This window comes from Monodelphis domestica, chromosome 2 (assembly GCF_027887165.1).
Source record: "Monodelphis domestica isolate mMonDom1 chromosome 2, mMonDom1.pri, whole genome shotgun sequence".
NCBI classification, from domain to species: domain Eukaryota; kingdom Metazoa; phylum Chordata; class Mammalia; order Didelphimorphia; family Didelphidae; genus Monodelphis; species Monodelphis domestica.
The window spans coordinates 386,751,375-386,778,108 of NC_077228.1; the positions used below are offsets into that span (position 1 = coordinate 386,751,375).

The 26,734-nt window shown below is 35.2% G+C and overlaps 1 protein-coding gene across 2 annotated transcripts in view; it reads right to left on the bottom strand.

Moving 5' to 3' along the window:
- CEP85L (centrosomal protein 85 like) overlaps positions 1-26,734 on the bottom strand; it is a 156,858-nt gene that overhangs the window by 24,961 nt on the left and 105,163 nt on the right. For both annotated transcript variants that reach the window (XM_007484484.3, XM_056818682.1), the window contains exons 4-6: positions 17,630-17,748; positions 9,262-9,379; positions 3,111-3,293 (exon numbers count right to left, since the gene is read on the bottom strand). In XM_007484484.3, coding sequence (XP_007484546.1) covers positions 3,111-3,293; positions 9,262-9,379; positions 17,630-17,748 — 420 coding nt within the window. The remainder of the gene's footprint in view (positions 1-3,110; positions 3,294-9,261; positions 9,380-17,629; positions 17,749-26,734) is intronic.

Genomic DNA, 26,734 nt, shown 5'->3' on the forward strand with positions numbered 1-26,734 from the left:
AGATGGAGAGGAAAATTAAAAATGAGAAGTTTTATTATCAGCTCACATGGAGGTTGCAATTCACTAATAGCCCAAAGCTTTATCATATGAACTATTGTCTAGGGGATGCCTCCCAATGCTTATACTTATTAAATTTATTTTATTAGGAATCTAAGTGTAAGACTCCACATTCATATAAACTATGTATATCTTATTAGATTTGGCTCATCATTCCAGTCTGTCACAACTTCCAGATTCTGTCATCTACCTATTATTCTGTCACATACCATTAACTTTTCTTTATCTGCAAATCTGACAAAGACATATATTCATCCACGTCACTGAAAAAAATGTTAAACGAGAATTGATGAAATAACCAAGAGGGAAGAACAAAGAGAGAAAAGAAAGTCTAGGACAGATCCCTGGAATACGCCACTCAACAGCTTTTTCTCCATACTTATTCATAAATATAGCATGAAAAACTCTTGTTATAAGCTTTTTTGAAATATAGTTATATACTATGTCTACAACATACAATTAATCTACCAGTCTATAAGATCACTCCAGTCAAAAAAAGAAGAGACATTCATCTCACATGACCTGTTCTTGATGAAGGTATGCTATGTCTGTTATCATCATATTCTCCTCTTAGAGAATTGAAAAAATAATCTTTTAATGATACATTAAATAAAAGAAATTGAAAACAGCCTCACTGGCATGTAGTGTCATAGAGTGGTCTTAATTGTTGTGCAAATCTAGGCATTTTCCAGCTGTGTGGTACCTTTTCTGTTTTCCATGATCTTTTAAGATCACTGACAGTGGTTCACTAATAACATACTCCAGTTCTTTAAGAACCCTTATGGAAGTTTTTATATGAGCCTAGTTAACCATTACTCACATTGTAAATGCTTTTCATTTTAAAAGAAGCTATTATGAAAATAGGGTTCAAGTAAGAGAACTAGTATTCAGGTAAGAGAACTAATTTTTCTTCAATATTTTGTTTTTTGTTTTTTAAATTAAAAATCCTTATTTTCTGTCTTAATGTCAATTCTAGTTAAGAGCTACTTAAGTGACTTGCCTACAGTTTTGATGGCTAGGAAGGTCTAAGGTTAGATCTGAACCCAGGTCCTCCTGACTCCAGACCTGGAGTTCTATCCATTGTGCTTAACCAGTCTTCTATGCTTTTTTAAAAAATTTCTGTTTAATATGTCCAGGAGATAAAGAATTCAATGAGCTTCTCTATTTTGACTAATGGCAGTCCTCATACGAAATACATGACTAAAGATTTACCCTGCGAGGTAGAACACAATTTATCTTAAATGCTGATTAATAAAATTTTTGTATCTAAATGATTAATCATAACAACTTTGAATTAAAAGCAGTATGTACAGGAGGAAACCATTAATTGCAATGAGTATTGCTTCTATAATCTAGTTACAACCTGTACAACCAAGAAAAGATTTAACAACATCTTCTAAATAGAAGCTACTGTACAGGTTTTTTTGTGTGGGTGCGCTTTACTTCATAGAATGCCTGCCCACCCCTATCAAAGGAAGAAAATAAGCTTCAAGTGGATAATAATCATGTAAGATTAAGATGAATAGGAAACTAGGCTGAATTGTGACCTTGATATTATCTTACACCTTTAAGCAGCCAATATAATGAAATTCAAGTCTTACAAAGGAAAATTTTATAAAAAACTTAATTTAACTATCTTAATCTAATTCAGATTATACCCTTTTATTAACTATAAACATAGCTGATTTTTAGAAGATATCTCATTCAGAACTTCCAAGACATGAGAAAGTGGAGTCACACTTTGTGCAGTCAACAGTACAGAATTTTGGTAAAAAGAAATTTAATAGTAAAAATAACAATTAAAAAATAAAATATGGATGAAAACTGATATGTTCTTATAATATATTCACTAAATCATAATTCACAGTTTAATCAACTAATATGAGAGAGAAAATACTTGTCCATTCTTACCATCAATGAGTATTTATTGATTATTCATAGGAAACATGGCACTGAACTAGAAATACACATGCCTATGGAATAAGAATAAGAGGATCTTGAGGAGGTTTACTTGCTATGAGAAAACAGATTATCTGTTAAAAGAGAACCACCTGGGGGCACCTGGATAGCTCAGTGGATCCAGAGCTAAGTCTAGAGACAGGAGGTCCTAGGTTCAAATCTGGTCTCAAACACTTCCCAACTGTGTGACCCTGGGCAAGTCACTTAACCCCCATTGCCTAGGCCTTACCACTCTTCTGCCTTGGAACCAATACACAATATTGATTCTAAGATAGAATGTAAGGGTTTAAAAAAAAAAAAGATAACCACCTGACACATTTATATAATTAAATTGCATTTCAATAATACAAATGCCAGTAAGTATGATGAAGGTAAAGTCAAACCTGGTTAAATGCAGAGAATATGAGAATATAGGATTCCCAACTTCACTGCAACTTAGAGAGTTTAGTAGAAAAGAGCAATGATTCAGTATCAGGAAACTTGGCTCTAAAGCCAACTCTGCTTCTAATTATCTGTGTAACATTAGGCCACTCATTTAAATTATCTGTGCCTTAACCTTATTCAGATGTAAAGTAGGGATATCATCTCACAGAGGAAGGATAAAAATGGAATAATATAAGAAATATATAAATGCTATTAAAAAAAACTTTTAAATCCTATACAAATAGGAAAATGAAAAAAGATATGTAGTGCTGGGAAGAGATTTTATTGTTCAACTAGTGCAACTCTCATTTTGCAGATGAACATATTTGAGGCCCAGAGAGTTGTAAAGGTCATGGATATATTAAGTGGCAGAGAAGAAATTTAAATTTAAGATGCTTAGATCAAAACATACTGTTCTTTTCCCCATACTGCATTGTTTTGGCTTGGTCAAATGATTTCAAATCGAATCTAAGCATACCTTGAAAACTTAGTCTGACTTCACTCTTTCTGGAAGCACAACACAAAAAAAGAAAATGATGACAATAAAGGGAGATTTCAAAATTTCTTGCAGGTCTGTAAACTATCTTGGAAGCCAGCAAAGCAAATCAATTCAGTTAAAGTGGCCACTATTCTAAGAGATTAAAAAATAAAACACTGTAAAAAATGTTTACCTTCTCTTCCAATTTCTTCTTCTCTTCATTAGATTTACTTGCACTTTGCTTGAGAAACTCATTGAGTTGCAGAAGCTCTTTTTCAGCAGATGCAAGCTTTTTTTCAAGTTCCTCATGTTCAGGGTTGGCTATTGATCGGTCAGGAAATTGAGTCTGATGTGAAACGTTTTCATATTGTGGTTGCTAGGTAAGAAAAACCACAGAGGGTGAAAAAAGTTTATTATTGTCTCAATGACCCAGAATGAATCTAGAAAGAAAAATTGAAATCAGTTTTATCTTAAGATTTAGTATCTTCATCTAGAACTCAGTTATATGAAAACGGACATAACATAAGGAAACAATTTGTTTCTCTAGATGCAATGGCATCAAAACTATACAAACAAATTCTATAGAAACAGATGCAGGATACAAATCTTTCTTCAGCAAAAATCACAATTTTGAAAAAAATATTCAAATATCTCCTAATAGAGTCCCATGAAAGCATGAATCCATAGAAACTAGTCTACAGAGCAATATATAAAGCAGAGTCCAACATGTGAAATTGGAGGATTTGAATTTGAATTCAAAATCTGACTCCATTTTCTCATCTGTGCAGTTCCTTTTTAGTTCTAAAAAATTATGACTCTAAATCTGAACTATAATAATTATTTTTTTAAATACAGAAAACTGTTGACTTCCTAAAATATATTTGAAAAGAAACTCTCCAAATCAAAATGAGAACTGTAAATGGGGGGGGGGGGGGGCATTAAGTTTTATTACTCAACCTTGAAACAGAGAAATGAATACAACACTAAAGCAGTCTATGCTGGAGGAGCTTTGCAAAGACAGGAAAACTAAGACATTGCTGGAAGATGTTTCTGACTTTCTGGAAAACAAATGTAACTGATGATCACTTAACAGATCTTTATTAATTGTTTATGTGTCGATTGCTAGGACAAAAACATATAGTTCCTAGCTTTGGGCAACTGAAGAAACATGAAGCAGCTAGGTTGGTCTTCCAGGGCATAGAGTAGCAGCCTTACAGCCAACAAGACTGAGTTCAAAGCCTGCCTCAGATAAATTAATAACTCTGTCACCCTGGGCAAGTCACTTAAGATCTTTCAGCTTCAGTTTCCTCATCTATAAAATAGAATTAATAACAGTAACTCCTTTCCCAGTTTGTTATGAGGATCAAATAAGAAAACAAAGAACTTTTCAGGTCTTAAATCACTATATAAATTCTGCTTCAGTTGATATTATGTAAAACATGTATGCAAGAATGGTCACTAAATTCTTCACATTCTCTGACCTGGGAATTTCACTATTAGCCAAAGAGGTCAAAGACAGGATAGGTACCCTATACAGCAAAATACCTATATTAGCGCTTTACCTAACAAATTAAAAACACAATGGGGCCTATCAACTGAAGACTGGCTAAACAAATATAATATGGCTAAACAATGTGTTATATGAATGTAATGAATCAGTAACTGCATGAGGAGAAAATATCAAAGAAATATTGGGATGATTAGATGAAAATAATGCTCAAGTAAGTAGAATTAGAAGATAAGCTCTGATTAACAATGACCAATTTTGGTTCTGGAGAACAAATTTTTGAAGCATCTTCCTCTTAGTATGTGGGGTTCTATGAGTGAAGAAAATTATATGTGCTGTCAGACTCAAGTCATGTGTCAGTTGCTTATGCATAAATATTACTCATTAATTTGAAGGTTAAATGGGAAGTTTAAAGTGCAATAGTTCATTCTTGGGTTAAAACAAATTAAAATTTTAAAGCTTAAAAATTTAAAGCTATCAGTCTTCAAGAGTCAGTGTTACAATTTCATATGAAGATTACCCCTGCTAAAAATTAACATACTAAAATATCAGGTTCAAATTAGATGTGGGGGGAGAGGGGGGAGGGAAGAAGCCCCCTATTTCATAATGGCAAAAACCATATAAACTACTTGAAAGAAAAGACAAATAAAACACTCCCTATCCAGCCAAAGAAGGAAAAAACTCATTTATTATTATTATTATTATTATAAATATTATTGTTATAATTAATAATAATTGTTTATATAATTATTTATTATTATTAACATTTTGTTTATTTATTAACAGTGCTCAATGATAAGAATTGATTAGATTCCCTTAGAAGTAAATATAATTATTTCAAAGTAAAAGAGAAAGATGTCTTCTCATCTCCATGAGCCAAGTTAGATTATGATTATTAGTTAGTTGTGAAATGGCACAACTCATACCCAAAATACTCATCCCAATGCAGGCAACATGATTATGAACCTCTTCAGATACAATTAGGCTGACATACAGATGAGAAATATATAGTTTAAAGTCACCAGGTGGCTAACTCAAAGCCTTTCTAGCTTGTTAGGATATACCAGAGCCTGAGCTCCACTGGAATAACCTATGAAAACTCAAGTAGTCAGCCATTTCTACACTACATTTCTACCCAGGACTGTAATGGAAAGACATTATATATTCTCCTACAGCAAAGGGATAAAGGTACTCTTAAGATTCCTAGAAGACCTATAATTTAAACTATTTTATCAGCAACACACCTACCTCTTGATAAATTGTAAAATGCTCTATAATTCAAAAAGAGCCTTTCTTCTTTAGATCCATTCACCACTAAAAGAATGTAAGAATCTTTACCTTCAGGATGAAAGCCTCAATTCTCTACTGACCCAAAAGGTATCATTTCTCTTGTCTTTTAGATACATAACTTTCCTCAATCCACCTGAAATCAGCAACTGAGAGGCACAGTGGTAGACCACCATTCAAATCCAGCATCGGCCACCTTCTAGCAATGTAACCATGGACAACTCACTTCAACCTCTATGCCTTAATATCTGAGGATAATAACTGTACATACTTCCCACAGATAGTGTAAGAATCAAAATAAGATTTGAGGAGTGTTTTGTAATCCTGGAGACACAACTGAAATGCAAGTAATTATTTTCATTAAGTTAGAAAGATTTTTTCAAGAAAAAATATATTTTTGATCTCAGTAGACAGTTTATCTTTAGTAAAGTCTTTTTTTTTAAATCCTTACCTTCTTACTTAGAATGGATACTAAGTATCAGTTCCAAGGCAGAAGAGTTGTAAGAGGTAGGCAATTGGGATAACATGATTTGTTCAGGTGTAAACCTTAAAATTTCTTAGACTTATTAAAGTGATTTCCTTCCCACACAGGGTCACACAGCTAGGAAATGTCTACGGCTAGACCTAAACCCAGGACATCCTACTTCCAGACCTAGCTTTTTATCTATTGAGCTGTCTAGCTTCTTCTTACAAATAATACTTAACATGGTCATTTTTGCTATTGGAAAGAATTAAAATAATGAAAGGCACTATAGAATTTTAGAATCATATTTATATTGTTCTAATCATGAAATGAAACTGGTTGGTGGTACCTATTTGGAAGACCTAAAATTTTCACATAATACTTCTCCCTTTCTCATTCTAAAATTCTCTAGTACCTTAAAATAATGAAAGGCATTTGATAATTTTAGAATCATATTTATATTGTTATAATCATAAAGAAAATTGAAACTGATTGGTTTCACATGGTCTCTCTGTCTCTGTCTGCCTGTCTGTCTGTCTGGTCTGTCTGTCTGTCTGTCTGTCTGTCTCTCTCTCTCTCTCTCTCTCTCCCCTTTTCCCCCCTCTATCCTTGGTGGGGCATTTTTTATCCTGAGTCATCATTGCATCCTGTCTTAGAGAGCCCTCTGCTGGATGGATGCTATTATAATGCCTTTTAATTTTTTCTTTGACCTTCAAAGTATGCACTCACCACCTTGATTGCCTAATTGTGATTCAGTTTTGTAATACTAGATATCAAAGAAATAAAGTTATATATTATTAAGAACAGCATCATGGAGCCTCCCTGGTGATACCTCCATTAATCAATTAAGAATACCACTCAACACAGCAGCTTTCCAAACTTCTTCATATCCCTCCTCAAGTCCACCACAGAACCCCTTCTTACCATCTCCTTAGCTGAAAACTTCATTTCATATCTCCCCAAAAAGACATAGAGCTGCATATCTCCTCCCTTGATTGGAACTTCTATCACTGTATCTTTCCCTCTGACCCTCCTTGTGATCCCTCTACAAACACCCTTGATTTCATCATGCAGTCTTCTACAACTGATTGCCCCTATTGTCTGCTCTTCAAACTCTCCTGTCTGGCTCTTTTGCTGACTACAAAAATGCTTGTCTCACCCCATCTTTAAAAACTCTTCACTGACGCATATCTCTTAGCTATTGTCCTATCCTCTACTTGCTCTTATCTAAAATTCTTGAGAAAGCTATATATGCTAAGTGCCTCTACTTCTCTCTTGATCCTAAACCCTCAGCAATTTGGCTTCCAACCAAATTCTTTGTTGCTCTCTCAAAAATTACCAAAGATCTTTTAATTATGAAAAATAATAATATGTGTTAAATCCTTATCCTTCTTGACCTCTTTTCAACCTCTGACACTAGTAATTCACCCTCTCCTCCTGGATGCTCTCTCCTCTTTGGTTTTTATGAAACTACTCTTTCCTGCTGCTCCTATTTTTCTATTTCTTCTCAGGTTCCTTGGCTGAATCTTTAGCCATGCCACACATACTAATATTGGGTACCTCCAGGACTCTGCTTTGGCCCCCTCTTCCTTTTTCCTTTTATACAATCTTGGACTTGGAGACCTCATCAACTTCCATGGGTTCCACTATCACTATAATGATCATTTGTATGTGCATGCATGTACGTGTTTGTATATATGTCCTATCTGAGTTCTATTCCCACCATCATTGAATACCTCATGGATATCTCAAACTAAATGCTCCATGAGTTTCAAAGTCTCTATGTCCACAACAGAACTCAATCTACTTCCCAAATTTCCTAAAGGTGATATCTATGCTTATATTCCAGAATTATTCTACCACATAAGATAATTTTTTGCCAAATCTTGTTATTTCTACTTGTACTCATAGAAAATATAGAGAGAGCTACTGCTTTCAACAGTCCCAACTCTAATGAAGACCTTTATAATTTCATATTTATAGTATTCTAAGAGAATATTGGTTGATTTTTTCTACCTCAAGTCTCTCTCCCTGTCCATTCATTCAATTTCACTCAGTCACCAACATGATATTCTTAAAGTCCAGGGATATCCATGTTGTCCCACAGTACCCCCAAACTTCATAAATTTCATTAGCTCCTTATTACCACCAAGATCAAATATATATCTTGGCATTCAAGAACCTTCAGAGCTTGGCCCATTCCTACCTTTCCAGTCTTCTTACACTCTTTAAAATCCAGTAACCCTGGCCTTTCTGCTGTTCTGACTCCATATATTTCCACCATGATGTCCCCCATGCCTGGAATTCTCATCTACCTCACTCATGACATCTAGCTTCCTTCCAGGATAATCTAAAACTGAACTTCTGAATGGAGGCTTCTCCCAGTTGGTCTCCCCCTTTTGCTTTTTCCTTTTAGATCACCTTTTATTTACATCATATAATTTCTTGTACAGATAGCTATTTGCATATTTTCTCTTTCATTTGAATGTGATCTCCCTGTGAGCAGGAGTCACATATTTTACTTTCTTTTCATCTGCAGCCTTAGAAAAGTGCCTGCAACATAAGCTGTTGATTGACTTGATATTATTGGGAACTTTGAGGTTTAGCCTAGGAAATTTCTTAGTGAAGCTACCTTATGATAAACTTCTGGTACTTCAGGAACTAAAGTACAAAAGTAGTGGACAGAAAAGTAGACAACTGATGCTTATTAGGCACTTTAAAGTTCACAAATAACTTTACAACTTAACATTACATTTGATTCTAAAGACAGTGTTGAAGGAAGAACGATATGCATTATTCTGATCTTATAGGTGAAGAAACAAAGGTTCAGTTATTAAGGGTTATTAAAGGTTCAGGTCTCTCTTGATTCCAAGTCTAATACTCTGTATATGAACTACATAAAGCTGATACATTTAATATGTGAGGCAAATTCTGCTACACAGCAAAGAACAGTGAAAGCTCCTGAGATTTGTTATTCTGTTAATAAATCTCTAGGAAATTGTAAATTACTTAGTTCAAGAATAGACTCCTTTGAGATACAAAGTATAAATATACAAAGTGTTCACAAAAAGGTCTTCTGTATCTTACCTGTAAACCTGCCACATAAGAATCTTCGCAATTTACATAATGACCCAATATGGCATGTTGCGCTCGCAATTCATTATCCCTGATTCTCTGATGTAGATTGGAAATTTGTTGTTTTTGCCTACAAAACAGAAATTCAAGTCCGATTATAGGGAGGAAGGATAAAAGGAATATTCTCATCTAACCCAGTTGCAAAGACATGAAATCAACTTAAATTTTTTATTGAGAACTTAATAAGCATAAAAAATTTCCAAGCACAAAAAAGAAAAAGAACATTGTACATGAAGCCATTAAATGATATTACATAAAACTCTTTTTTTTTAAGCCCTTGACTTCTGTCTTAGAATTGATACTGTGTACTGGTTGCAAGGCATAAGAATTGTAAGGGCTAGGCAAGTGGGGTAAAATGACTCCTCTACGTTCACAAGCCCAGGAAGTATCTGAATCCACATTTGAAGTTTAAATCACCTGTCTCTGGGCCTGGCTATTGTGAAGAAGCATGCAAAGGACAAAAGCTGGGGATGGATCATCTGTCAGTCAAATGAAAATTCCATTTGGAATGTTACCGGGAAAAGCAGTTGGAGTGCTGGACTGAGCTGAAGAGCTTTTGGCTTCTGGCTGATGTGGAGAAAGAAGCTAGTTGTATCTCTGGGACTTGAGTTAATCAAGTTGGAGGTGACCTGGCTGATTAGAAGGCAGAAGAAAGAAGGACAGTGGTCCATATATCTCTCTCTGACTGGCTCTATTTCATGCTTGTGACAGAATTGTCATTTCCCTCAATATCCTCCAAACCAATACTCGTTGTAGATAACAGGGAAATCCTACTCTTACCTTATCCTCCATCCTTGACCTGTCTTCCCCAAATAAATCCCTTCTTTGACAAAGAAGATTAAGAACTATTTTCATTGAAAACTCACAGCTCATACTGAGTGAAAACTGAAGGGGGGAGAAGAGGATGAAAGGCTTCTGAAGAGGGAGGAAACGGGAGGCATTGAGGGAGGAGATTAGGCAAAACTTGATCCATTAGTTATTTAGTATACCCTCAATTATCATCTATTACAGATTGGCACCCCTAAACAGACTCAACTCACAATCCATAAGAAACAGCAGAAAAGAAAAGAAAAAATTTAAGCAAATACTCTGTGGAGCTGTTGTGATGGCAGCCATTACTGGATTTTGAGTCTACAATATACTCTATAGCAGAACCACCAATATGATTTTTGATTCTCTGGATTATACTGGCAACACAGCCATGTTTATACTGCAGTTGCCATTTCAGTCTGAAACTATACTATGGCAGATTTTGACTCAGGTTTACATTGTTTCTATGGCAGCCATTCAGCCTCTGACTTATTTGAAAATATCTTTAGATCTGTGATCCCCAAAAAGGCAGAACAGATAATGGTGGTAGATAATAACTTGGAAACTGTTATTAAGAACTTATTTGAGGAATTTATCAAGGCTAAAGGGTTAGATCAGATTAAGGACAAGAACAATGGCCAGGCAGATAGTGCACCCAAAGAAAAAGAAAGGCAAAGATATCAAAGGTCAATCCCAGAAAAAGGAAAGTGACAAGGACATTAAATCTGATAATGAACCTGAAAAAATTTGTCCACTGAAGGAGGTCACTAAATTATCAACTACAACTGGTGTCTTACAATCTAAAGTACATAGACAATTTATATCGCAGGAACTTGAATACCTGAAAAAAGAATTTCCAAAACTTATAGATCAGCCTTGTAAGACACAGAAAGAACTGAAACGTGCTTTTAGGATCTTTGACCCAGACTTTGAGAATGTAGAATTTCTCCTGCCTGAACTGTTTAGTCCCCTTGAGCATAGGCAATTTATTGAAAAGACCAGGGCAGATAACAACCTAACTACTTGGCCCACAGAGGAGCAAAGGGAAGAACTAGATTTTGCAAATCCAACAAGTATGACCTACTTAAGGAAATGTAGGGAAGACTTGCTCCAAGCCATTAAGCTCTGTTGCTTGAAACCTAATGCATGGGCAAGATTTGATAAATTCATGCAAAACAAAGGGGAACATCCAGCCACATTCACTGATCATCTCTCAGAAATGGCAGAATCAATTATGGGTCTAGAGGCAAATAGTAAGGAGTCTTCTAGTCTCATGCGAAGACAGTTTTTGAGGGAATGCACACCTCACTTGAAAAAAAATTTTAAACACTATTTCCCAAAAATATGATACTGTAAGTCTGATAGAACTATGTGAAACTGCTAGTTACCTCCATGATAATCACTATCTACTAAGCTGCTCTACTTACAACTTATTTTTAAATTTAATTTAACAGGAGAGTCCCAGAACTATCTTGGCTTGCCTGTTTTTGGCTTGCTTCTGTTCTTCTATGTCATTTTAAATGTTCCACTGATTTTTTTCTTCTTTTCTTGATACCCTATTACTACTTATTTAAACCTCTATAAAACTACCCACACCACATTAAAAAAAAAAACAAAGACCTTCCCTTGTAATAAGTATAACCAAGAAAAACATATTCAGATGTTAATCAAATTTGAAAATGTATGTCTCATTCTATATCTGCATTTTAATATCTCCCTAACAAAACCTTTATTTTATCAGCTTCTGGAATTATGATTGGTCATTTCGCAGATCAAAATATTTAAATGTCTAACAGCTACTTCCCTTTCTATTATTTTAAACACTGTATTCTTAGTGCTACTTCACTGTGCATACATTCACACACACGAAAATTTTTTCTATATTTCAACATTTATTTTTTTTTTGGGGGGGGGGGTGGCTGGGTGGCTCAGTGGATTGAGAGCTAGGCCCAGAAATAGGAGGTTCTAGGTTCAAATCTGACCTCGGACACTACCTAACTATGTGACCCTGGGCAAGTCACTTAACCCCCATTGTCTAGCCCTTCACTCTTCTGCCTTGGAACCAATACGTAGTATTGGTTCTAGAACAGAAGGTAAGTGGTGTGTGTGTGTGTGTGTGTGTGTGTGTTGTGTTGTGTGTGTGTGGTTTTTTTTTTTTTAAAGATGTTTTCCTCAATTCATTCTTTTAATCATTTCTCTTGGCACAACAATAACCTTGCATCCTCTGGGAAATATATTCCTAATTTAGGATATTATTCAGCATCTTGATTTACCTTTTAAAAAATGCTTATCCAACAAACAACAAAGATAAAAATAAAAAATATTTTTTCAAAAGAACTAAATCTCAATTCAAAATATTTTGTTATTTATTAATGTATCATTTTGCTACATTAGAAAATACAGCTAAGTTTAAGAGTATAATATCTATATCCCTTTATCAGGTCAAAAATTAATTGCCAACTAGGTACTAAGCACTGTGCTAAGCTCTGGGGATATCAGAAGAGACAAAATAAATAGTCTCTGTTTTCAAGAGGTTCAAAATCTAATTGTGAAGACAACATGCTATTATGTACAAACAAGATATATACAAGATAAATTGGAGATGTCAAAGGGAAGGAGGATCAAGAAAAGCTTCTTGCAAACTTTAAGGCAATCAGGAGGCAAAAATAAGGAGGAAGCTCCAAACAAGAAGAAACAGTCAGTGAAAATGCCTGGAGTCAGGAGATTACAAGCTATTGTGCATGAAACAAAAGGAATGATGGGAGTCAAAGAGTACTTTAAAAGAGAGTAAAGTGTAAGAAGAGTCAAAAGGTAAAAGGGGGAGAGATTATGGGAGACTTTAAAAACCCAGTGAAGGATTTTATACTTGATCCTGGGAGCCATTGGAGTTTGCTGAATAAAGAGAGTGAGAGGAGGAGAAAAGTAGTTCTGAGAATCATCAGCATGAAGACATTCAAATCCAAGCTGATGAGATCAAAAGGAAAATAATAAAAAGCAACAGTGGTTGTGGCTATGAATAGGAAGGAGGCATGAGAAGATGTTATGAAGACAGAAAGGACAAGATTTGCTAACAGATGAGATATGTGAGGCAATGACTCTGAGGAAGAAACAAACTGAGGTTCTGAACCTAAGTAGTGCCCTTGACAGTAATAGGAAAGTTGGGAAGAGGTGAAAGAGTTTTAGAGGAAAGACAATGAGTTCTGTTTTTGACATGTTTCTGCTTGAGATTCAGTTTGAGCTGCTCAAAAGGCATTTGACAATGTGTGATAAAGCTCAGAAGAAAGGATAGGGAAGGAATTATAGATCTGAAAATCATTAGTTTAGAGATGCTAAATGAACCCATGAGAGTTAACAGGATCTCTAAAGAAAACAGTCTAAAGGGAGAGGGAAGAGAGCCTTGGAGAGAACCTTAGAGACTTCTAAATTTGAAATTTAGAGTTAACAGCTGGACAGAAAGAAGCAGAAAAGAACAGAATCATCAAAACCTACAGAGGAAATAGTATCAGGTGATCATCAATATGAAATGCTGTCATCATCAAGGAGATTCAGGTTTGAGAAAAGATTGTTAAACTTATCAATCACTATTATCACTATTATAGTCAATAATGAATAAAGTAAAGATGTTATACTAATTTGAGAAGATAGAGCTAATTTCTCTAATACAGATATTTTGCTTTTTGAAAAAACTTTAGAATCATCTTAGAAATGAAAAATAGCCAGATAAAGACTAATCCATGACCCAGAATTCATAAGTATGTCAAGTGCTCTTTTGCACTACAAGTTTTGATAGTTGGGGTTTTTTTGTTTTTACTTTTAAATCCATAATATCATAATTGAAGAGAAATTCCCAATACATTTTAAGATTTTAAAAAATTTTATTCCCTCATGATAATGTGCCCTGGAATTCTGAAGAGCCTCTTTATAATAATCATAATTATGCAAGAATTTATCTACACAGGAATATTATCATCATCATCATCATCATCATTATAACTACAACTTCTGATATCTAGGCTAGCATTTATTTAGCACTTTAAGCTTTATAAATATTATCTTATTTTATTCTCACATCTGGGTGAGATAGGTAAGATCCACATTTTTACAGAAGAGGAAACTGGAACAAATAAGAGATTAAATACCTTGTCTAAGGTCTTAAAACTAAAACCAAGTAGGTAAAGATATCTTATTATCTAGGCTATGATATGAAGTTTGGTAGAAGAGTCCACATTAGAAAGACATGAGCTAAAGGTCCATAATTAAACAGAATTAAAGTAGTTTGAATTAGCTTTGGAAAATTATCAAGTATTTTATATGACCCCAAGATTTTCTCTGAAACAAAGGCCCAGCTTGTTAACATTAATTTTCTTCTGGTAATGTATAACAAGTAGTCATGAAATTTCAAATTCGAAAAGCTAAAATTGAAGATGACCCAAAGAGCAACAAAGAGACTAATGCTAGGAAGATCAAATTATAACATATAACAAATGAATAATAATTCAGGAGAAGCAACATAACTGACCCCCAGGGGGTGTGGATATGTGCTAACTAAACTATGAGAGTGAATAATGGTCAGCTAGCAAGTTCTACTATTTTAAGGAAATATTAAGAGATATAGCAGAAAGTCCTCAGCATGTTGTATGGGAAATTCCTGTGATGAATTTCAGGAAAAAGAAGGAAAAGTCATGCATGACAGACCAACATGAGTGAGTAAAAGTCTGAATCACTGGAGAGAATAGCCTATTCTCTTCAGAAAAAGATTCATCAAAAAATAGGTCATGAAGGTCATTTGATGGGAGGAAATATAGCACACTTATCTATATTAAAATTCTGTCACTTCCTAATTGATTTTTTCTTTCATAAAATTAAAATCTCTTTTAAAAATATTTATAGGTATGACCTATACATATAAAACTCACATAAGTTAAATGCTCTAGTACTTTCAAAATAAACTAAATGACAAAAAAGTTCAATTTCACCTTCTCAAGGTGAAAGACTATTTTGTAAATACAGTAATCTAATTTACTTCAAAACACTTTCCCGCCTCAAACTAGAAACTTAAAAATCACCTAAGGGACTAACATCTAGTTGTAGGACAAAGATATTAAAAGCTGGGACACTTTTTTAAAAAGTCTCTAACAAGCAGATTCTAAAATATCACTTCAAGAGAAGGGCAGTTCTCAAATTCATGTATGTTGTCAAATAAAGCAAAGTTTCCAACAAAAAAAATTACAAATTATGTTGGATGTGGTTATAGAAAGGTAAAGATAATAATCTTAATTCAATAAATTGAAACTTATAGATCCAAACCTGCTAATGGGCATAAAGAACTCACGAGTGCCAGATAAGTGGTTAACAATTGTACTAACAATTTTGAAATCAGAAATTAGTTAATAATTCAACATTAACTATATTTGCATGTCTTCAAAAAAATCTACCTATTGTGAATTTTAGATTTTCTCCACCCTGATTAGTCTTTAAAATCCTAGCAACCAGTAATGTAAACACCCCTACTTAAGGATTAAGTGTTGAGGAGGATGGCCTATGACAGACATGTGCTAGCAAGTGACAAATAAGAAACAACTGACAAACCCCTGGGCTGTCCTAAGTCAAGCTTAAGTTACCATAGACGCAGGAAGTGATGTAAAGAACAGTCTATATATTTCACATCACTTCCTCTCTCCGGTGTCTTATGGTGAAGATGTGACTCTCTCTCTGGCTCATATGACTCATGGCAGCGTGCTGGGCATCTTGGCGGTTTGGAGGTTGCAGCTTGCCAGTGAGGTGACTAGAGAAGCTCTGTAGCATGGGTTAGGTGAGGAGTCTTCCCTGAGCGACCTAGGTGAATGGTTAGGCTGATTCCTACTTCCCCTTACCTCCTAAAGCACTATCCTCTTAGGAGGCCCCTCATCTCGGAGTAGACATCATGGCTAGAAGCTGAACTACTTCTAAGGAAGCCTCGTGGCTGAGTTCTCTGAACTTCCCATGGCTTAGACTAGGCCAGAGAAATCTTATACCCTTTTCTCATTCAGTGATATGTGACTATGTCATGAATATCACTTTATAAAAGAATTAACATTACTGGTGTTAAGGGTAAATTTTTGGATTGAAACTGAACATATTATTTAATGGTCCCCAGGGATTTAAATTCTAAGTCCCAATAAAATACTCAAGTCAGAATAGAATTTTACGGTGGTTTATTTACAATAGAAGGAAGAAATTAAGAATGAGGGAGAAAGAGGGAAAAGGGTAGAAGATCTGCTCTGGTCTGGCCTGAGCCAGGGGGAGTTCAGAGACCTCAGCCAAAGGGCCTTGCCAGAAGATAGCTTGGCCGAGGCCTCCTTCAAGATGAGAGACCTCCTTGAAGGCTGGTGCATTCAGAAAGTCAGGGAAAGGGAAGTCAGCCTTATCGCTCACCACATGGTACCTTCACGGAAGCAGTCTGAGGTTCCATGCACCACCAAGTGAAGTTCCACCACCCAAACAGCAAAAGTCACCAAAGCCACAAAGACCACAAAAGTCCCCCTCACAGGAAGTGACACAAAATATAAAAGCTGTTCTTTACATCACTTCCTGTGCCTCACATGTACCAATGGTGGCTTAAACTTGGCTTAGGATAGCCAGGGGGAGGTGGGAAGGGGAGGGGGTGTCAGTCAGTTGTTTCTGATTTATCACTTGCTAGCACATGCAGGTCACAGACCACCTTCCCCTACAGTTAATCCTTAAGTGGGGATGTATACATTCCTGGTTGCTAGAATTCTAAAGACTAAGCAGGATGGAGTAAAACTAAAATTCACACTGGCCACCCAAAGGCCAAAGTAGACATGTATAAACATTTTGCAAAGCATTACCAATGAAGAACTGTGTCAAAGAAATGGTACAAAGGATATTACCAGAGAGATACATGACCAGAAAAGGACATAAACTAGTCATAAAGCAGGAACAAGGAATAATTTATGAGCAAACAGAATGTACTGTTGACATCTACACACCATTAAGAAATCTAAAACAAATAACTTAGCATACTGAATGACTCATTTTGGTCATTTTTTTGTCTTTGTTTTTGGATAGAACATGAAGAAAAGTTATAAAGATTATCGTTATAAATTAGTATCATCTATACCACTACAGCAATATGTATAAATGAGATCATAAACTCAAATTAGTTTGAAAAGCTATGAAAAATTAACAATGTGCATATTAAATACGTGGAATTGTCAAAGAAAAAAATTAATTCAGTAAACATTTTATAAACCACTGATTGTCTAAAACAAAGCAATAAAAGTGCAAAGACAAAAACTGACATGATCTTAGCCACCATGCAAGATTTACAGTCTGATATATAGATGAAATGGGCACATATCTAATTTATAATACAAGTCAGAATACACAATAATTACATTCAGAACCTACTTAAAGGAACCTTTAAGAGATTTCTTTAACCACATTGGAAAATAAAGAGTATTTATCTGTGGAAGAAAAACTCAACTCAATTAAACACATATACACTGACCTGTCAATTACAATTTCCTTCTGCCTTAGCAATCCTTCTTTGATTTTCAATAAAGATTCCCATCTGTTGAAATCATGGTAGCCAGGAGATGAATAATTTTGATGAGCTCCAGCCAAAATCTGAATAAAAAATGTATATAATTAGAAGAGATCAGCAGTAGTATTAGAGAAATAATTATTTGGGGATTTAAATGCATATTTTCAATTTCTTGCCAAGATGGCTGTCGGACAGGCCAGTTTTCCCACATACCTACTCTAGAAAACTTAATATTTACATCTAACCAAATATTGATGAAGAAATCTAGTGGGAAACTACAGTGACTTCTTTCTAACTCAAAATTGCATAAATTCTGCCCAAACCCCTAGAGCAATATGAATGGAGGCTTCATGCAACAAATCCAACACCATAGTTTATAGGATAGCTTCATTATCCAAACAAAAGAACACCTATAGCCTGGCAAGGCTCTGAGTCTAGAGACAAAACAAGACTGGAGAGCTTGGATGAGAAAGACCCAGTTTGAGGACCTTTTAGAAGCCCTGGGGAACAGTAGCAAATTGTGACAAACTTAGTGTCCCAGATCTCAAACTAGGTGCTAAAATTACTAATATTCTATCCCCAGATCCCAGAAAGACCTCTGAAGATTCAGAGTTATAAACCTCAAAGATGCAAAGGAAACTAACCTCAGGAACCCAAGGTAAAAATCTGCCTTTCTTTCTCTTAGGAAGGGATGATGATGAGAAGGGAGAGATTAGCAATATTGATATACCCACTGCCCACTAAAAAGTAGGCCCTAGAAAACTTTGCATTTTAACACAGAGAAGGGAACAGAAAAAAAAAAAACATAGACAAGTAGGTCATTTTGAAAATAACCTGTAGAGTTTATTTTCCAATTGTTGGGGGAAAAAATGTATATGAAATGTAAGATTAACAGTTCTGCTACCTAGAAGGAAATACATTCCTTTGGTGTTTGGGTTTTCTTAACACATTTTTTTCAAAATCCCTCCAAAAATATATTCTAGCCCCCAAAACATATGCAAAAGTTCTTTTAATATTTAAATCCTTCATAATTTTAAAGGTTTTGATGATGCCAGATCTAATGAGGCCATAAAACTACTTATAGCCAATTTTACGTACCAAAATTGACCTACTTAAAAATCCTTAAAAATCCCAAAAGCATTTTGACTGAGCCTTTTTAAAAAAGATTCTTATGAGATGGGAACTATAAAGACTAGTAGAGCAAAATAAATATATACTATCCTTTGAGGGGTATATACAGTATATTTTACTTTGTGTCTCTTTAATATAGTTCTAAAAAGCTGCTTGTAAAATTGATCTCAAAATATCTGGGGGGGGGGGGGGGGGGGAGGGGTGAGATGTAGCTGGGTTGCTCAGTGGATTGAGAGCCAGGCCTAGAGATGGGAGCTTCTACATTCAAATACAGCCTCAAATCCATCCTATCTTTATGACCCTGAGCAAGTCATTTAACCCCCATTACTCTTCTGCCTTGGAACCAATACACAATATTGATTCTAATATGGAAGGTAAGGGTTTTTTTTTTAATCTCATTTTATTTTCCAAATTATATGATTGTTTTTCCCCCACTGTAAAGAAACTACCTTGAAAATATTCTCAAATCACACTTACTGAATCTGAAAGCACTTCAGAATAGTGCACTTAAATTTTGGAGGAAATAAGTTTTTAAAAAAAAGAAAACTAAAAAACAGTTCAATTTAGAACCATCCTATAAAACCTCATTTCAGTGAAACCTTCAGTTTTGTAGTCAAGACTGATGCCTATTGTATAATCTTGCCTTGCCCTTCTAGTGCCTTTTTTCAAGACTCAGGTGCACACACAGATGTCCTATCCTCAATGAAATCTTACCTATTTCCCCATGAAGGGAGTAATCTCTCTCACTCCACAGTCTTTAATCTTTTTCGGCTTGGTTTTTTTGGATTACTAAATTTCCACAAGAGAATTAAGAACAAAGTAGATGTAGTTAAACAGAAACAGAAAACAACAGGTGTTGTTAGGAAAGGTCTGCTATGTGATAGGAGTGGAGTGGAGTGTAGACTAGCAAGCCAAGAAAGAACTAGTCTCAGCAAATCAGCAGACTTTGGAGACAAATGAATCAGCAGCAATGGCTTCATGGGCTATTAGTCCACAGATAGTCAAGGGGTCAGAGAACCCTTCAGAATATGATTACAGAGGGCCCTTTGCTGGCACTTGATGCAAGACTCAATGCAACAGCAGTAGCAATACTAGTGCTTGCATCTACAGGGAAGCTAGAAACCTGGTCTTTGGACAGAAGAAGAAAGAAAGCCTGTGATAATTCATAGACCAGAATCACTGCCTCCTCCACTATGAAGGGAAAGAAGGGACGGGAGGGAAGGAGGGGAAGGAAGGGATGAAGGGAGGAAGAGAAAAGGGAGGGAGGGAAGGAGGGAGGGAGGGAGGGAAGAAAGGAGGGAGGCCACAGAAAGTTATTGTAGAGAGAGGGAGGATCAAAACACAAACTCAAAAGAAGATAACAAAGTCAGAACTGTAGCAGGCCCAAAAAAAAGAATTCCTAGAAGACCTCAAAAAAGATTTTAAAAATCAAAAAAGAGAGACAGCAGAAAAAAAAAACTACATAAAGAAATGCAAGAAATCATGAAAAGCATCAAACAGCTTGGTAAAGAAAACATAAAAATACTGAAGAAAATAACACCTTGGGGGGAAAAAAAGATGATCAAATGGTAAAAGAGGCACAAAAATTCACTGAATACCATAAAAAGCAGAATTGGACAAATGGAAAAATATATGCAAAAACTCACTATAGAGAATCTCTTAAAAGTAGAATTGAACAAATGGGGACAGATATGCAAAATTCTGCTGACAAGAAGAATGCTTTAAATAGAAAAATTGGTCACAGGGGAAAAGATAATTTAAAAATCCACTTTAAAACTCCTTAAAAAGTAGAACCAGCCAAGTGGAAAGGGAGATACAAAGGCTCACCAAAGAAAATAACTGTTTCAAAATTAGAACTGGGTGAGTGGAAGGTAATGACTCCATGAAACATCACGAAACAATAAAACAAAGTCAAAAGAATGGAAAAACTAGAAGAAAATGTGAAATAAGTTTATTGGAAACAAGTGACCTGGAAAATAGATACAGGAGAGAAAACTTTAGAAGTAGTGGACTACCCAAAATGCCATGATTAAAAAAAAAAAAAACCCTAAGCATAATTTCTCATTAAATTATCAAGGGTAAAACTGCCCTGCTATTTTAAAACTTTAGAAGATAAAACAGAAATAGAGGGGAGGGGAAAAGATCCTGTATAATCTTAATTTAAAATGAAATCACTTATTTAGTTTGAAAAACAGATTCTTGATTCTAGCCCCACTTTTGAATGTCCCTGAATATGCATATGTGGCATTCTGGCAGAGGAAACAGTGCTGGTAAAAGTCTAAGAGCTATATATCTGGAAATCCTTGTATAACTGGATTGAGGCTCCAGTCTCTTTGAGAGCTGTGGTGTTGCTAGGCAGATTAGATGCACTCAACACTGCTCTCAAAATGCCTGCTTTCCATAGTCACAGGCTTTTGAAATGTATATAGGCCAAATTTCTCTGAAACTTCTCTGACACCTCCAACTGCCTTCTTTTTCCCAAATTCTCGATAAAATAGGTTGGAAAACCTAGCTGGCTCTGCTAAATACTGTAATATTTATATGGAAAGAATAGATGGATAAGAAGAACAGGGGATAAGGAAGATTTGTAGCAGAGAATGGAGGAGTTGAAGGGAGAGAGGGAATATGGCTGCTGGTGAGGCAATGGAGAGAGATGCCCCCTGCCCGGAGACTATTTTGAACAAAATGGGATGTCTGAGAAATGGGTCACTTATGATAGCCTGTGCAGATTTCTTCTCTATGAACTGGTGCTGAAGATGCCCCAGAGCAGGTAAACACAGACCCTTCTGAGGGACAAGCCTTTCCCCAGACTTTGGTTGCCCAGCAGGGGTCTGATAAGGACTGTTAGTAGTTGAATGACTGAACTGAGGTTCAGCTCCCTCTATGCCCCAAAAAAGATAGTCCATTTATCTGACTGCGATATTCAAATAAGATAAATTTTAATAACCAGTTCGGATTGGAGAGGTATCAGGGAAAAGGGAAGAGGAATGTCCCTAAATAAGGTTGAAGTCTCTCAGCTTTTGAGCTGAGACCAGGCCTCACAGGCTGGTTGAGGGTTTCTCCAATTCTTATCTACACTATATCTGTGCTAGTTTTCTTAATTTCAAAATCATAGCAGTAGAAAGCAAGCAACAATAAAAGTTCTGACTTTCAGAGCTGGTTGGGCCTGTCTCTTCAGGCTAAAGAAAATAGAGGCACCTCTATCCAGACTGGGAAGCCAAAGCTCCTCCCACTTCCAACACCAGGATGGAAGTACTAGGCACAAGAGCAACTGCCCCTCCCAGTTGAACCTTCCCCCACCAACTGTCAGTCTTGTCATTTTCTTCTCTCTCTAATATTCCCACTGTTGCTTGTTCCAACACAGTGGCAGAAAGTCCAGAACTTGTTTTAGTTTCCTTTCCACAAACCTGACTAGACTCCAAAACTGGTGACCCACTGAAGTTAAACCTAGCCAATCAAAAACCTAGGAAAAGAGACATCACCACTTAGTTAGGCTGACCATGTGATCTCATCTCTTCTGTCTCTCATAATTATAATTTAATATACAGTCTCCATGAAAATTTAAATCATAATCCCAAAATAAAAATTCCCATGACTATCATAGCCAAATTTCAGAGATTCCAGGTCAATGAGAAAATATTTATAAGAAGTCGAAAAGAAACCATTCAAATATAATAGAGCCACAATCAAGACAACACAAGATTTAGCATCTTTTTCATGAAAGGGATCAGAAGACCTTGAGTATGTTATTCTGGAAAGCAAAGGAGCTAGGATTACAATAAAAAAATCACCTACCTAGCAAAACTGAGTTCAATACTTGGGGGGGAGGGGTAGACATTCAATGAAATAAGAGGACTTTCAAGAATTCCTGATGAAAAGGTAACACGTGAACAGAAAACCTGACCTTCAAATACAATACTCAAGAGAAGCATAAAAAGGTAAACAGGAAAGAGAAAGCAGAAGGGATTCAATAAAATTAAACTGTATATATTCCTACATGGGAAGATAACATATAATTCCTAAGAACTTTCTCATTATTTTAAGGCAATTTAAAATTTTAAATACACACACACACACACATATGAAGGGCCTGTAGAGGTGTGCATTGAATATGATGAGATGGTACCTAAAAATATAAAAATAGAGAGTGAGAAAGAGGAATACAATGGGAGAAAGGGGGGGAAGAGACAGGTAGAGTGGGGCAAATTATATCACACAAAAGAAGTAGAAAAGAGCTTTTACACTTCAATACTTTTTGCACTTAAAACTTTACTCTCATCAGAATTGGCTCAAAAGGGAAATAGCATAGAAGTCTATTTTACCCAACAGTAAAATAGGAGAGGAAGGGGAAATGGAGTGGGAGGAGGATGGTGACAAAATGAAGTGCAGATTAGGGGAGGTGGTCAGAAGCAAAACACTTTTGAGGATTGCTAGGGTGAAAGGAGAGATACTATCATAAACAGGAAGCACAGTAATCATAAATATGGCAGTGGTATGGGGGGGAGGAAGGGCGATTTTCATGAAGACCTTATTTCCCAAATACATAGAAAACAGAAATCAAATGTATAGGAAAGTAAGTTATTTCCCAACTGATAAATGGTCAGAGGATATGAACAAGCAATTTTCAGATCAAATAATCAAAGTTGTCTATAATCATATGAAAAATACTCTAAATTACTTAAATTACAAAAAATGAAATTAAAACAACTGAGGTGCCACCAATCAAATTTGCTATTATGACAGAAAAGTAAAATGACAAATGTTGGAGGGGAGTGGGGAAAACTGAGAAACACATGTACTGTTGGGGAGGAGTTGGTGTGCTGATTCAACCACTCTGAAAAGTAGAACTATGCCCAAAGGGTTCTAAAACTGTACATATCCTTTGACTCAACAATACTACTAGGTCAGTATCCCAAAGAGATTAAAGATAGGGAAAAATAACCCTATTTGTTTTTAAAAAAAAAAAACATTAATAGCAGGAGGCTTTTTTGGTAGCAAATAATTGGAAAGGAGGGCATAAACATCAGCTAGGGAATGGCTGAACTAGTAGTATATGATTGTAATAGAAAACTAATGTGCTATAAGAAATGTCAAGTAGGATGACTTCAGAAAAACCTGGAAAGACTTACATAAACTGATACAGACTAAAGTGAGCAGAACTAGAGCACTGTTACATAGCAATAGCACTATGACTTAAAATATTCTCAGAAATACAATGATACAAAACAAGGTCTGAATCCAGACCAGTCTGACTAGTTTTAATCTTGGGGGGAGAAATTCTGGAAAAGCAGTGTGTATATTTTTATACATATATACATTATGTGCAGACATGCACACAAAATATATATGTTTATTAATTTCATAATGCTATTAGTCAACCCACAAATCAAAGTATTTTTCTCTTTCCCAAATGGAAATTTTTAAATATACCAAGTACTTAGCAACGTCTAAAATAAAAAAGCTAGGCTTCATTTCTTTCAAATAATTTGTGATACTGCACAGAATAAACAATTTTGTAAAATAGTTTAAAAGTACTGAATGACAAAATCCAGATGGAATAACTGCAACAAATCATCAATCAGGATAATATTCATATATTTTTATTTCATTTACCACTATTAAGTCAATCTTTGCTTTGGTTAAATTATCTGCAAGAAGTAATTTTTTCTCCGCTCTTATCCTCCCATGTACTTCACAGTTTTGCATCTTTCTATCAACTGAAAGTTCTTTAAACTCTCTAAAGAATTCCATTTGTATAACTAAAACAAGAGTTCCAGTTTTCAAAGCCTCTAAATTTTTTTGTCATCACTCTTAGAAACCAGATATAGTACAGTAATAAAAACAAATCACATACTCTATTATAGTATTCTACAAATTCTACAGACTATTTTAAGTAAAGAAATGTTTTGATGTTTTAACTTGTGCTTACACTGTATTTAAGTATATGTAATTATTGCAGTGAAAATAAAAATTAAACTTTCAGGTGTCTATTACTGTTAGTGCCAATTAGTGAACTGTTAAAGAGCAATGTGATCCAGTGCAATTGACTATAAAGGGATTTACAGCCAATAAACCATGATCTATAAATGCGTATAGAAAATATAGATGACAGAGACAAGCAAAGATATGCTAAAAGTCAAATTAAAGGAGCATCAAATTTGAGTAAGGGGAGAAATAGGAGCAAGGCAGCTTTTTTCCTTGGAGTTTAGCTATGAAAGAGAAGGAAGAATAAAATGAAAGTTTGAGGGAATGGCATGAAGTATCTTTTTAAGAATAAGAAGGCCTACAGAAGATCTAAGGCACTATTCATGGGAAAGAGAAAATGATTAAGTGCTAAACAAGGAGAAAATGGGAGAAGACTGGGGAAGCTAAGAGAGGAAAAGGTAGGGAATAGGAACAAAAGTATATTTAGAAGAGTGGACCCTTGCAAAGAGAAGAACCACCAAGGAAAACATGCAGTTATCTTTTATTATCTACTTTGAACATAAAGGCAGGCAATTTTCACAATGATGGCAAGTCAAATTCCTTGAAAACATACCATAAATTAAAATGATGTAGTAGAAATGGACTTTTCCATGCTATTAAAAGAAGAAAAAAAGGAGGAGGGAATCTATATACCTATATACAAATAAAGTGCAAATGTACACGGAATATCTATAAGTGACACTTAGGATATAAAACTTTCTGATGAATTAACATAAAACAGTGAAAACTTAATGTAATAAAAGGATGAAGTTCTTGTTTTCATAATTCCTATTAAACTCCAACAAATCTGAAAGTAAAAAATCACAACTTCATTAGGGTTACAGAATTTTTATAAAGACTTCATTAGAAAGCTTTCCATGACTTACATGAATTGATGAAAAGTGAAATGAGTAGAGCCAGGAAAACCTGTACACAGCAACAGTAATATTATACGATGATTAACTGTTTAATGACTTAGCTATTGTCAGCAGTACAAAGACCTAAGATAATTCTGAAGGGCATATGATGGAAAATGCTATTCACCTCCAGAGAGAGAACTAAAGACAAAAGCAAACTTTCCATGGATTCTATAAACAAATTTTTGGAAGGAAGAGAACTGGAGCTTTTCAGAAACTGAGACAAGAATACTTTTTTCATACTTTCTATATATTAGAATCTTGGGCCTTTGTGATCTAGTTTTTCTATTATGTTCATAGATTTTTCTGCTTTCTTGAGCATCCCAAGGGATTTCTAACCTGGAATCTGCAACTTGTTTTAATTATTTTGATCATCTCCATTTAAAGAGGGAGCTCAGTTCAGAACATGTCAACATTTCTCATCTGGCTGCACTATTTTGTGACTGCTCTGATTTTTCCAACATGCCACAAGTAGGATATTTTCTTCCCCCTCCCCCTTCTTTTTGTGTGTTGTCTTTCGATTAGACTGTAAACTCCTTGAGGCCCTGACACAACAAATGTCTTAGAACTTTAATATCATTTGATACAGTACCTTTGAGAGGTCATGCATTCATTCAAAGGACACTTTAATTGTCCAAAATAGTTTTAGAATTCCTCTTCTAAAGCTTTCCCTCAAAAAAGTTACCTGACACAAGGAAATCAGTCTTGGTGCTTAATATTCAGAGGGTACTCTCTTTGGGCAGATATATTTTTCTTCCTCAATTCAAATTCTTACCCCATTAAGTTTAGTTCTGATCAGGTTGTGAGAGCAGATTGAGGTTGTGAGGACCAGACAACTCATCAAGATTACCCTGGAAATGAGTTGTATGTACCTGAGCTCAGGTGCCTTCATGAATCACTTAAAGTTACTTGAACTTTTGAGTATTTAGTGAATACTTGAGAAACTGGTGGCAAAGCATTTAATACTAAATTTTGAAAGCTCCTTGATTCAGAAGGGCAGATTATTCTCTTCTTCAAGCTATTAAACATTACTGCTAAGGTCATTAAAATGGAGTAT